The sequence below is a fragment of the Pyxicephalus adspersus genome, chromosome 1 (genome assembly GCF_032062135.1).
Source record: "Pyxicephalus adspersus chromosome 1, UCB_Pads_2.0, whole genome shotgun sequence".
NCBI classification, from domain to species: domain Eukaryota; kingdom Metazoa; phylum Chordata; class Amphibia; order Anura; family Pyxicephalidae; genus Pyxicephalus; species Pyxicephalus adspersus.
Window position 1 is genome coordinate 46,829,882 of NC_092858.1, and position 13,589 is coordinate 46,843,470.

A 13,589-nucleotide genomic window follows, 5' to 3' on the forward strand; every position below is an offset into this window, starting at 1 on the left:
CTATATATAATTTCTTTCCTTACTCTATCTTTACTATATATAATTTCTTTCCTTACTCTATCTTTACTATATATAATTTCTTTCCTTACTCTATCTTTCCTATATCTAAATTCTTTCCTTTATGTATCTTTCCTATAACAGAATTCCCTTCCTTACCATTTATTTCCTATATCTTGATTTCCCTCTTTACTGTAAAATTCCTATTTGTGAATTTCCTACTATCTTATCATCTGAACTCTCTTTCTTCCTGTACCTTTTCTGTATCTACATTACTGTATTATTAATATATTTGAACTCTCTTCCTGACTTTGTCTTTCCTATATCTGAACTCCCCTCCTGATTTTATCTTTCCTATATCTGAACTTTCTTCCTGTCTCTATCTTTCCTATATCTAAATTCTCTTCCTTGCTGTATCTTTCCTATATCTGAATTCCCTTTCTAGCTGTATTTTTGCTTCCTCTGAAATCCCTTTCTTGAAGCTACCGAGTGATTTGAGAATGAAGTGCATCAATTAATAAGGGGAGACATTAAGCAATCATTTTCAGGCTTTCACTATCCTCCTGTAATGTGAAGATGAATTAGATGCGCTGATGTATGGTAATGTGTAATAGTACATTCCCTAGCACTACCTCTATTCATCAGGGAGATTGGGCAGGGGGAGGCATTTGTTATTGGCTGGCTCCGGTCCTCAAGGATAACATTCCTGCTCTTTTGATTGGTCAGCCGACTGCTGCAAGATTCTAAGCATCTTATTTTGATGATAAATATGAAGGCATGCCTGGCTGTGCAGGAGTGTAGTGTGCAGGCTCCTCCAGCACTGACAGGCTGTGATTCCCAAGCCCTGAACAAGACAAGGCAAGAAGAACAAAGTTGTGATGCTTTTCTTTACTCAGTGCTTTGGGGCTGTTTTAGATCTAATCCACCTAAGGTTTCAGCATTATCAAGCCAAGCGGGTCTTCTCCTCTGCTGGACAATTGGTGTGTGTGGTGAACCCAACACAAAACTCCAAGGTGAGTCCATCCATAGCTGCAACACTGAGCCTGAGACTTGTCTTATACTATTGATTCCTAGCTTCTCTGCCTGCTTCTCTTGCTGTGTTATGTAATCTGGGCTTTTCAGAGCATTCATAATACGATTCATCATTGGCATGTAAAGCACAGCTGTAGGGCAAATGTGGGTAAATGTAAGAGAAGCAATTGTATTAAGTTTGCTGGCTGCCATGGCGTGCACAGGACTTGTTTTTATTCCCCTTGCAGTTTACATGCTGTGTGTGCTGGGGGTTGGCAGCTTTACATACAGCATGGCTGGTCAGCACACAATGGTCCAGCAATGGTGCTCATGGTGGCTTCTCCATCCTGAGCAGAACTTTGACCACTGGAGATGCTGAGATGTCACAGGGAGGTAAATACATTTAGATCACAATGTGGCTGAGCTCATCTCTGTTGTAGATGGGCTAGGAGGACCAAAGCACAGAAAAGTGCTGGCTGATGTTCCTAATATTCAAAGGGTAAGGGAAGTGAAGGTGGGAGATGGTGATGGGACTGGTGGCAAAAGACAACAGCTTTTTTTGTATGGGTATATGGTACCTTATAAATAATAATATAAATGATAATAATACTAATAAGTAATGTTATAAGTCAGGTTATTACACTATATATATATATACCAGGCAAGGTTGGCAGGCGCTGTCCACCAAGGATGGTGCTGAAGGTTCCTGTACTTGCTGTGTGTTCCTGGAGAGATTCTGTGATCAGAGGGAAAACATCTGTTTACATCCTACCTGTATGTAATACTGTGTATACTGTGATGTGATTTATTATCCACACATAGCTGTTGTGAGGAATAGATATATTGCCTTTTAGCTGAAGCTGAGACTTTGTTAAGCAAGTGCTGAAACATGATCAGAGATAGTCTGAAGATTAGGTAAACCTGGAAGTTTTTCATTTAGCTACTGGTAGTCAACTCTATGTGGATGCTTGGGTGCTGTACATGATATGTCTCTACATCTCTACTGTACTTGTGGACAAACAATTATAGGTAATAACTAATGCAGGTAATGGCTTTGGTTGAAATCGTTTTGGGCTATCACTTATATGGGTCAATAATCATAAATTGTGTTACTACTGGGAGATAACCTGCACATTGCTTCATTTTATTATTATTATGATAGGACTTTTTATTCCTTATTTATATAACAGTTGTGGGTATAAAATGCACATGGGTCTACTTTGTATAAAAATGCATTTTAAAGATGCAAAACAAAAAAAAAAATGAATGTTGCCTTTAGGTTTAATGTGTATAGCAAATGTAGATCCAGTAGGGTTTAGCTATCCATGCCATTAACATAGCAAGTTCTGTCATTCCTAATATCACCAAGGATTAGACATGTAAACAAAGAGTTGATGAATACAGCATGGTCGACTGTATGTATGACACACAATGATACCAGTATATTCATTTTATTGGAGGCTTTGGTGTATAGTGTTTTGTAGCTTTTATTATAATCAGCTGATTGCCAGCATTTCATTTGAATGCTAAATACATACTAACTGACTATTGTTTGGTGCACCAGTTGTGTTAGGTACATCATAAATACTGGTTAAAGTGATTTCAATTCTGTAATTAGAAATACGTTAGACATTAGGATTGATCTTTTTTCACATTTATGTTTAACAATATTCTTTGTTCTTAAAGAGCTCTTTTCATGTCTGTAAGTAATGTATGCCAGTGGCAGCATCCTTCACAAAATAATACTAATGCTTTTTAACACCTTCCGTGCCATGGGTATCTTCAATCCTCCTGCTGTTTTCAGTTTGATTTCTGATAACAGCTCTTTGGATCTTTGTGCACATCTTCTTCTTTGCTTTGAACTCACAGAGTGTTGCCACTATACTTTGCCAAAAAGCTATTTTACCTGAATTACTTAAATGTAAAGGGCAACAAAGTGTATTAAAAATGGAATCGGCACCATATTTGTAAAAAAAATGAGGTGCAGTGATTTGCATAAATCCAGAGACAATTGTTTATTTTTTTTATTTTGATTTTTAGAGGCAACCAACAATCGACATATACAAAAAACTTTCAGATAAAGTTATAAAAGATAAAACCGTTATTAAACATAAAATACAATGGAAAGTGTACGATTACAAAGAAGTGTACAAAAAATAAAGAAACAATAAAGAAAGCAGCAATAAGTCACAGTTGTACTCCTCACTTTGTTCAGAAAAATCATATATTTAGCAAGTAACCCCTAAAAATGTGCATGTAATCAACAATTGGGCATTGTTCGTTCCCTGATTTTAGGAAATGAAAACAGTTTTTTAAAAACAAAAGAAAAAGAAAAAAAAGGGAAAAAGAATACGAAGAAGAGAATAGGAGAAGAACAAATAGAAGAAGGGGAGTGGGGAGGGGGTGTGAGGAAGAACAGGGACAAGAGCTGGAGAGGGTATGGGGAGAGATCTTAAGAATCTTGTGTAGGAGGGCGAAGCAGCTGCATATACTCAGAAAAACATTTATATTCTTCCCAATAAAACCAAGTGCCCACCGGCTGGTGTGATGGCTGATCCTCTGATTTCAAGAATTCTTTCATATACTGTATGTCGTTCGCCAAGGTAACCCATTGCCTAAGCATAGACAGGGTAGAGTGGTTCCACAATGGTGGAATACATGCTTATCCAAGGACAATTTTACTAAAGGGAAAAGTTAGTTTAGGTGAACCTATACTCGTCGACATTTGGGAGAAAGTAAAATCTTCTTTTTTTTACACAATTGGATATTGGAAGTGAAGATGAGCAGGATTACATAAGCTTTCTTTCCATTTTAGTATATCAGATATTAGAATCATTTTACTACGTTACCATGCTTTACATTGATGTCTCATCACTACACTCTCCATAATAGGCGGCACAGTTTTTAAAAAATGGAAACTACATCTTCATGTAATATCACTATTCAACCTATAGTAATTGGCAGCCATAACTACAAGGGCTGTTTGACAAGTAATGAGCCTCAACCATAAAGACAAAAGCTAGAAACTTTATTTTCTATACATTTTCAGTATAATCTCTATGAAGCAGAATGCACCTTTCAGATATTTCTTATAAGGCCTTTAAACCCTTTTTAGAACTCAACATCTTGGCCCTCAAGGAAGTCCTCAACAGCCTTGATGTAATCATTATCAGAGTCAAATTTCTTCCCTTTTAGGTATTTCTTCAAAATTCCAAATAGATATTAGTTCAATGGGGCATATGTGGTGAATAACATGGGTGTTCTAACAAATCAAAGCCGCATTCATGAATTATGGCCATTGCAACAGCTGACTTGTGTGCTGGCGCATTGTCCTGACGAAACAAAACTCCAATTTTTAAGTTTGTTTTAAAAAAATATGTAATAGATACTTTTTGGTCAAATTTGATTTAAGGCTTTACATTTTATTAATTTACAGAGTTTTTACAAATATTTAATTATTTATATGTTAGGCTCACTACTTGTCAAACAGCCCTTGTAAGTGAATAATTTCGCCTCTAAAGTTTTAATGCGGGCTGCCAGGGACTAAAGGCAGTCTGCAGACTTTTCTGAAGGTGTTCTTTCTATTGGATTAACCAGACCCTTCATTTAAACTTAGTTCCAATTTGAGCCTAATGAAAATGAGGACCAGTGGATAAAATGTGCCAAAGTTTGGAATACGCTAATAAAATACTACTTTTTCATTCCTAAGGTTTTCAAAGTCCTACTCCCAAGTTCTAGTCTGATTTTACCCTACATAGTCAAATATGGGTCCTCTTACAGCTTGTTTGGCTAAATGATAAAACACCTGTAGTTGCATGTGTTCCTTTCTACCAGTCATGCAGTTGATAGTCAAAATTTAAAGTTCACAGAACAAGAGTGTCACCCAACTTTAGTGGTCTACATGTATGTTTGTGAACATTCTCCAGCCCCTCCAGAACAACCATAGTACAGCAGTCTGCTCATACCACATAGGTGCTAATTACCCTTTAGTTCTGCACACATTCAATGGTTGGGCTGGTGGAGTACTAATCATGAAACTAATCCATGTTGTTTAAATACAATACACTCTGTATTCTTTTACTGTACTCATTGTTTACGTTGGCATTTGTATGAAAAGTCTAGTAAACAAATTACAGAAAGCATTCTATTTCAAAACACATTACAAGTCACATCTGTGTTTCTAAAATGATTTGCAAATATCTTTCTCTTGTATGAGCCCTGAAAAAGCTATGTTGTGTTCTGGTGCCTAAAATGTGTTTTATTGCCAGGAACAAAACAAACATACATACAGGGTTTTAGAACTGCAGTGTTTATCATTACCATTTATCAAGAGTTCACCTAACAGTGGCGGAGGTAGTATGATGAATGCGGAACTGCCTTATCCTGGAAAGGCAAATCTATCTCTGCTTGTGCTTACACAAAAATAATTCTCTTGCATAAACTTCCGTTCCCCGTAACACATTCAGATCTGTTGATTTACAAAACCTATTAAAGCTTTATGTAGCAACATTAGAAAAATGAAATTGTTTTGGGCCGCAAAGCTAATGTGTAGTTTTACCCCAGAAATGTTACTTTTTTATATAATTAAACATGAATGTTTTTTCTTTGTGGAGGAAAAAGGGAAATAAACTATCTTAACTATGCATGTTAAGGACCCCCTAAATCCGAAATTCTGATTTATTTTGGGTTTATTGCATGTCTTGCATGTCCCAATCCAGAATACAAGGCCTGATTCATCAATCTGCTGTAGCAATTAAAGGGATTCTGTCAAGTACTTATGTACTTTAATACCAGTAAAGAAGAAGATGACAATTTTATTCTGCTGTCTACAGTGCTGCTTCAGTGCAAAGAAGTAGTCCACTGCAAACCCAACTCTTTTAGGAGTGTTGATTTTTTACTGGTTCTCATTCCCTTTATTCTCTGACCTCTCATCACTTCAGGATACAATAGTGACATGAAATCAAAGAAAGGAACCAGTAAGAGCTTTGGGGTACCACTAAGATCAACACTTCCGACAGTATCTGTTTTCCAGCATACTTTGGGGATAAAGCTCACTGTGAAAGAACACGTTTAAAAATAATGACATACCATAGTTCAAAGATTGAGATTAACAAGTAATAATGCAAGGTTGCAGGGTAGATTCTGTATAAACAGTATAGTAATATAGCAGTTTTTGAATACTGCCCACTTTACCAAATTCACCAAGGTGTTTCTGATGTATGTTGGCCAGTCCTTTTGCATTATGTCAATAATATGGTTATCTGCTGCCTAATATGCGAGGGAGGAATTCCAAAATAAACTCCTGATGGGCTCTTGCACTCTCCACTATACAGAAGACCTCATCTGAAGATAACGCAATCACCATTAAAATTTTGACTTGTTTTGAAAGCTTACATGTGGATGGTGATCCAAAATCAGACAAAGAATAAAAGTTACCATTTTTGCTTCAGGAAGAACACTTTCAGTGACCTTGCTAAGTTATGTTTGTATTCCAACTACAGTGGAATTACCTAAAACTCTCACATTTCCCAAACAGCTACAGTGTTTCCTTGATAGCATTCAAAGGCACTACCTGCCCCCTTATGATTGATAAGAGATTGTCTGGGTCAATAACTAGAGGCAGCGGTGACATTGCCAGTCCCATGACAATTAGGCCCATCTAATGTCTGGTAGGCCTATGCACCATCAAAGGGAACAAACTAAAGCTTCCCTATTTTCAACAGTCTGGGTTACTCTTACTGGCTGACAAGTTGCAAGTAGTTAGGAGAGGGTAAGAGAGGTGTGTAGGGGTCATTGGAGCCCTTTGAAAAGACCTTGTCATCTTTCCTTGCATGGGCGAGATAGCAGCATCTCTTTAAATTGAATTGTGGTACTGTGTTAACTATGGATTAAGGTCACATTAGCACTGCAGGGGATTTCCACTGCAGTTAGCCATTGAAGGTATTATCCTTGACTTCTTTTGTTATAGTAATAAAAAATCTTTTTCAGATTAGTATTAAAAAATAAGTGACTGGTTTGAAATTTCTTTTTAAAGGCTTTCACAGAGAATAATACATTATAATGCAATGCAGAAATGTAATTTTTAATATGCATGTCTTCGGGCCGAAGTAAAGCAATTCTGAATTTTGCAGTATGTTGTGATCTGTTTATATAATGCCTATCCATGACAGTAAAAACACCAGTCCATTTGTGTGTCTTATTATTATTATAGGTACTCTGCTCAACTCCAAATTTACAGAAGCTTTATAAAATATTATAGTGTTATCAAATAATTTTTGACTTTTTTTCTGATCAGCAGAAATATGAAACCAAAAGTCTATTCTAAATTAAAAAGTCAAAATCTATCATTTTTTCCTGGAATCTAATATAGTTTCATTTTTTATTGTACATAGTAATGTTTCTCTGTCAGGGAGAAATGGGATTGAGATAGAGCTAATGACATATTAGGACTAATCTGAAATGTCAAGGTTGTGTCATAGAATGGTATGGTTATAGGAGACTAAGGCTTTTATCTTAGTTCCCTCCTATATATTCTGCTATACTGTACCCTGTATATAAACCTAGTACATTTACGTTGGCTTCATTGTTTACATAACAGCCTGCTGATTACATGTGTTTAGGAATTCAATTCACATACTATACAGAGAATTGAGTAGAAATTGCCAGGACAACTTGTTGCAGTTGAGTCAGCCTACCTTCCGTATACTAATTACATATTTGTCTACAAATTACTAATATTGTTTACTTCTTTTCCAGAACTGCTGGCCTAAACCTAAGCAAAAATCCAAAACAAAAAAATAAGATAAAAAAATTAAAAGATAATAAAATTCTGTTGTTGCAATGTTCACTGTCATCTACAGGTTTACAGTAATATTTTTCCCTGCTGTTAGATATCTTTTGTTTAATTCAAAGCATGATTCTACCCACTTGATATACTCCTAGGTTATCTTAGACTAGGAGTGCCCACACTTTTTTGGCTTGTGAGCTACTTTTAAAATGACTAAGTCAAAATGATCTACCAACAACAAAAAAACTTGGACACAGCAGAGTTTATTTTGAAGGGCAGGGCTCGCAATCTACTTGCGTTGCCTTTCCGATCTACCGGTAGATTGGGATCCACCTGTTGGGCACCCCTGTCTTAGACTCTATTTTTACCAGTGAATGAAAAATAAAAGGAGAAGCAGCAAAATGATTATGTTATCTCAGTGTCACCCTCGTTCTCTTCCTATAATTTCTGCCATACATGGACTGTAATAGGCTAGTATTGGGTCAGTTTCAATTACTTGTTCTACTTGCATTTCAAAATAATGAATTTATGATTACAGAGATGCAGTGATTTATGTGTTCTATATCTGCCTTAAATATAGCTTTGAAGAGATTTTGATTTAATGAAATGTTTATAACTTAAAAACAATTTCATCAACAAAAAGCATTTTTCTTTTAATTGTCACCAGTGAAGTAAAGAAGCATTCATCTTAGCCACTAAGCTTTTAAAATGTCAAAGTTAGGTCAGAGGCCTGAAAAGCATTCCTCTAAATGTGACAGGGTGATTACGTCAAGACAATTTGCTGCATTTTGTTCGATTTTAAGTTTGTGTTAATGACTTTAGTTTGAAATATTGTGTACATGTGCATCTATTTGTAGGATGGCCACAATAAACTGATTGCTGTATTGTAACTTTGCTTCTAGTAGGCTTAACTTGGTACTGCCAACTGTTCGGTCTCTAAAGGCCACCTTAAAATCATTTACCAACACAGATATTGAAATAATTTCCGGTAACAGAGATGAGTTCTATTTAGTCACCACACCCTTTTACCTGTGTTTCTCATCCAGGTTTCTTCCAGGGGTTGCTATGAGCTCTTTAAGCGATAAGTAATGTGTGCCTCTTAGGTCAGTGACCACTGACACCAATGATGTCTGTAAGGGTGACATTCTTCCTACTGTACAGCAATGTAAGAGGCATTCTTACCACTCACCACCATGCTAATGTACTATGAGCTGCGGAGCCAAGAGTGCTCCCTGAATGCACCATAATCTGTTCATGAGAGGAACATGGAAGAGGACTACATGGCGGCAGATTTATGATCTTTTCTGGAGATGATTGAAGAGGTAAAATGGTCACCAGGTATCAGGAGACAGTGTAAGATTGAGTGCTAGGAAAACATCTAAATACACAAATGGAGTTCATATACTTTGGGTATTTTACCTGGAATTTGTATTTATGTCCAGCTAGTACTGAGATCATAACCGAACTCTGTCTATCAGAGGGAGGGGATCTGATCTTTCCTTCAATCCCGCAGGGCAGTCTGATCCATCCAGGAGTGTATGGCATCGGGCTCCGCTTTAGCCTGGAGCCGGTGCTCCGGGTGCCGCCATCTTCTCCTCTTCTTCCGGGTACTTCATCCTACGTCTTCCAACCCCGGGGCGAGATCAGGTGACATAGGATGCAAAAAAAACTTGCCGATCTCACTGGGCATGTGTGAGTTCGGCACATTTTTCTCTTTGTGTGAAAAGGCTCCTTCTGCACATGCATGAGATGCTCAAAAAAATAAACCTTACCTTACATTAAAGGATTTCTACCCTTTTATGTAAAGGGAAATTTCTGAGTTTAGGTACGCTTTAAGCATAAGAGAGAAGTGTCTTTAAAGTGACAAAACACAACACCCCTAGTTGATCCAGAAGAAATGCATGCCTTTTAAATGATTGGAATGATACAATTTGTTTTAACAAGGAAACAAAACCTTATTCTTATTTACAAAAGAAATTGTATAACCCCTCAGATTCACGTTTTACAATTTGTAACACTATAATATAAGAAGCCACTTATATTGTGTGTTCATATTGCAGTTGCAATATGTGCCACGTATATTGTATTGCTCCTGTAATTGTCTATTTACAGTTCCTACAAAAATTAATACCTTTATTCTGTAAAGATTAAAGCTGAACTCCAGGCATGAAAACTTCCATTTACATGATATAAATGTATTATTAATGGGTAATCACAGTTCCCCTTAACTTTTCTCAAATTTTTAATTTTAGGTTAATCTTTCCTTGCTGAGGTCACGGTGCCACCATTAATTTAGTTTCTCTATCTGAATACTTTAAAAAAAAAGGGGGGGGGGGGACTTGGATGGGCTCAGTCAGTACAGCTTTCTTAATTTTTACAGGTTACAGTATTTTGTATTTTCATGTTGATTATGATAGGTAGCATGCTCATAAATGATCTTTTGTGCATTATTGTTGGCCAACAGCAGATGGTGCTGTGTCCTTATGTAATGTGTGTAACAAACTATAATAATGTCTCATACAGTAAGAGTTTGTTATACACTTTACCTGAGGACACATAGCCGTAGACTGGTATGGCTCTTTGGTATGATTATTTTTCTGATAGTATTTGACACAAAAAAATAAAAAAGTACTTTGTATTAAATGGACTTTACCAAAGTGGAGAAGATATACCTGTATAAATCTGCCTATAGCTTTATTCTTACAAAAAAAAGTATCTTGCCTGCTTTAGAAGCTGCACACTGCATGCTAATATTAGGTCTATGACCTACCAAGAACCCCTTATTCTTCTCATCATTAATTCAATCTCTGTCCACCCTAGATTCTATGACATATTGATGTGGTAGTGTAGAACTTCATGTGGGTGTAAACCTCATTTGCAATGCCCCGTCAAATATTCCATCAGGGTAAACTTTTAAATAGGAAACAGCTTGTAAAGACTTCTACAGTTTTTGGCCATCATCAACACCAACATGTTACTTTTTCCCTAAATCTATTATTTTTAAAAAAAGTTAAAAAAGCAACAGTAATATATTTAAACCTTGGCCAACTATGTACCAAATAAGAACATTCAACATACAAATAATTATTCCTGGTTTTTTAGCACATTTTATTTAAATTCATAGATTTAGAGGCAACTTTCCTATTGGTCAACTATAAGCAGACCTGTTAAATGCTAACTACACTCTCCCCTCTACATTTATGCTTGCTGATGAAAAAAGTAGATTCATTTATTTAACTTTCTTTTGTAAATAGTGGGCATTGCTTAAGATATTGTTTCTATTATATATGTATTTTTTAATGGTGTGTTATAAATCTCCTATGTATCTTCCCTACATAAAGAAATACGCTCTGCGTGAAGAACTTTGCTTTGCATTATACAAATGGGAAGCAGTTGGGAAGCATATATGACAGTAGTTTTCCAAGTGTAAAAAGGGCCTAAGCTCTCTAGTCTGGGTGCTCTTATTATGTGTACTTGTTTCTTGATATAGATCTTGAGCCACAACAGTGCACTTGAATTTTTGTGGACTTTATTCAACCTATTCAACACAAGCACCACCACTTTCCTGTGCTTGAACAAAGTTCATTCGGAAGTTCAATGGTTTTGTTTGTGATTTGTACTTTGTGAATAACTCAGTTATTATTTATTATTTGGAGAGGGCTTTCTGTCTCTATTAACCTGTCGCTCATTTTGAACTTTTGCCAACCTGCATTACTTGTCACTCTCAAATGATAAAAGTGCTTGTTCCCTTTCCTAACAATAAAAGTAAGCCATGTAGGGTGTTTTTTAGCCTAGAAAATGTAATGTCTAATAAAACTAAATAATGTAATGTGTTTATATAAAAACAATTTACAACATTTGCCTTTATGTCTTGTGTTGACTGTACTTTTTGCTAATCTGTGTATTTTTTGGTGCACTTTATTTGCACTTTATACTAAATTAGATCATTTTATTGTCACTCCTGTGAACATTTGCAATAAACTTTGTATTGTTTGAGATCCATTAGAGATCCATTTAAACCCATTAGAGAATCTTTCTGGTTTTTGGCTTTCATATTCTGTACATTAAAATTGTCCTGTAAGTTAAAAAATATATGTTTATAAGTGTTTAACTTTTTTTTGTGCAAGCAATGTCATTACACTTCCCCAATTCTGTAAAATTTAAATCTTATAATAACACCACTATTCCAACCTGTAAAATCATTTTATATGTATATGAACCTGAGTGTCTGTCTACTTATAGGGGAATTAATTACAATTTCCCCTCTGTTTCTATACATTTGCCATACCACAATGCTTCTTACAAATAAGTACCTTAAAGGGTTAAACAGATTATATCACTTTTTCAGGAGGCTGAGCTGGTAGGAAGTGTGGGGACTTAGGTCTTTTGAATTCTTGTTTGGCTAGTTTAGTATGGTGTAACCACATATGTGCACAGGAGTTCATTCATTCCTATCAGCATGGTATGTTAGGATTGTACATGGAGTTGTGCATGGGCAGATCAGTGTACATTTAACAGGTAGGTGGGTTTGTGTTTATAAAGTTTAGTTTATATGTACAGAGAGAGGATATGCTTTTAAATGCAGTGCAAACACACTAGAGAAATTCTGTCTGATAGATAAAATGACAGGAAAAACAAACAAATTTTTATCTCACAGCTTTTTGAATTACCAGAATATGACCAAACCATTTGTAAGGCTAGTCCCCAACACTAATGTACTGTGAAATAGGAGGAATTATTTTGTTTGTACAGATGAAGAAAAAGGAAGGTAGGTTAACTATATGGCCAATAATCATTTTTTACTGATTGTTATGACAGACTGTAATTCCACTTTATTGCAGGGGGTCTGTACCATACTTCAGTAATAAACCTAGCAGCATGCATAAACTTACTTAAAGTAACTCCACCGATACCTCAGTTACAGTATATTATACTCTTTATCAACAATCACATCACATTCATTTTTAAATCTCAGACAGGTACCGAAACTTTTCTGTTTACTCAGATTTACTCCTGCATTTTTTGCCTTAAAAAGGGTGGCCAGTCCTATTTACTGCCCAGCACTGTGGTGAACCAATCCAAGATTCTGCAGTACCAATTAAATCACAGTTTTCTTCATGCAGCAAAACTTCAATTTCTCCAATTTTGCTGGACAGGCTTTGGGCAGTTGCAAATCAATTGGCTCATTACTAGTTGTTATCCAAGCTGCGTTATCATTCACAACCTGCCTGAGCTGTACAGACATGTCAGATTCAGTACTTTACTGTGATGAATTAACATTTAATAGGTTTGTTTAATATGCCAGTGAAAAGGGCAATGGAGATGTGCAAAGTGCAGAAACCAGCAAATAGCAAGCGATTAATTAGTCAGATCATTGATGAGTAAGACTTGTTATAAATGCATGACAATATATATATAACAGCATTTAATATAGGAAAGCAGTATATGTAAATTATACAAGCAGTATTACCCTTAAGGACCCCTAAACATTTTACAAAGACCATAGGTATTGATCCAGTATGATAAAACTGCAAATACACAGGCTCAGTTTCTGAAACTCTCAAACAACATAATTCTGTTACTATTTTTGGTCTAATTTCCCATAAGAACTGAGTTCATTCTTCTACTGTTACTTATGTCATCACTTTCTGAATTTCTGCTGTGATAGTAATTTTATCTAGCAGGATAGTTTTCAATTGTAATGAAAAAGAAAGACAATGCTGCCAAATTCAGATTTGTATTTTTTCATTTTTCAGACTCGATTATTATCACACCATTCTATAATACAGTGTTT

General features: G+C 35.8%; 1 protein-coding gene across 1 annotated transcript in view; it reads left to right on the forward strand.

Annotated features, from left to right (window-relative positions):
* The first annotated feature begins 702 nt into the window (after positions 1 to 702).
* SIAH3 (siah E3 ubiquitin protein ligase family member 3) overlaps positions 703 to 13,589 on the forward strand; it is a 51,228-nt gene continuing 38,341 nt past the window's right edge. Inside the window, exon 1 of the mRNA XM_072409987.1 lies at positions 703 to 1,010. Within this exon, the coding sequence (XP_072266088.1) occupies positions 876 to 1,010 (135 nt within the window). The 5' untranslated portion in view covers positions 703 to 875. The remainder of the gene's footprint in view (positions 1,011 to 13,589) is intronic.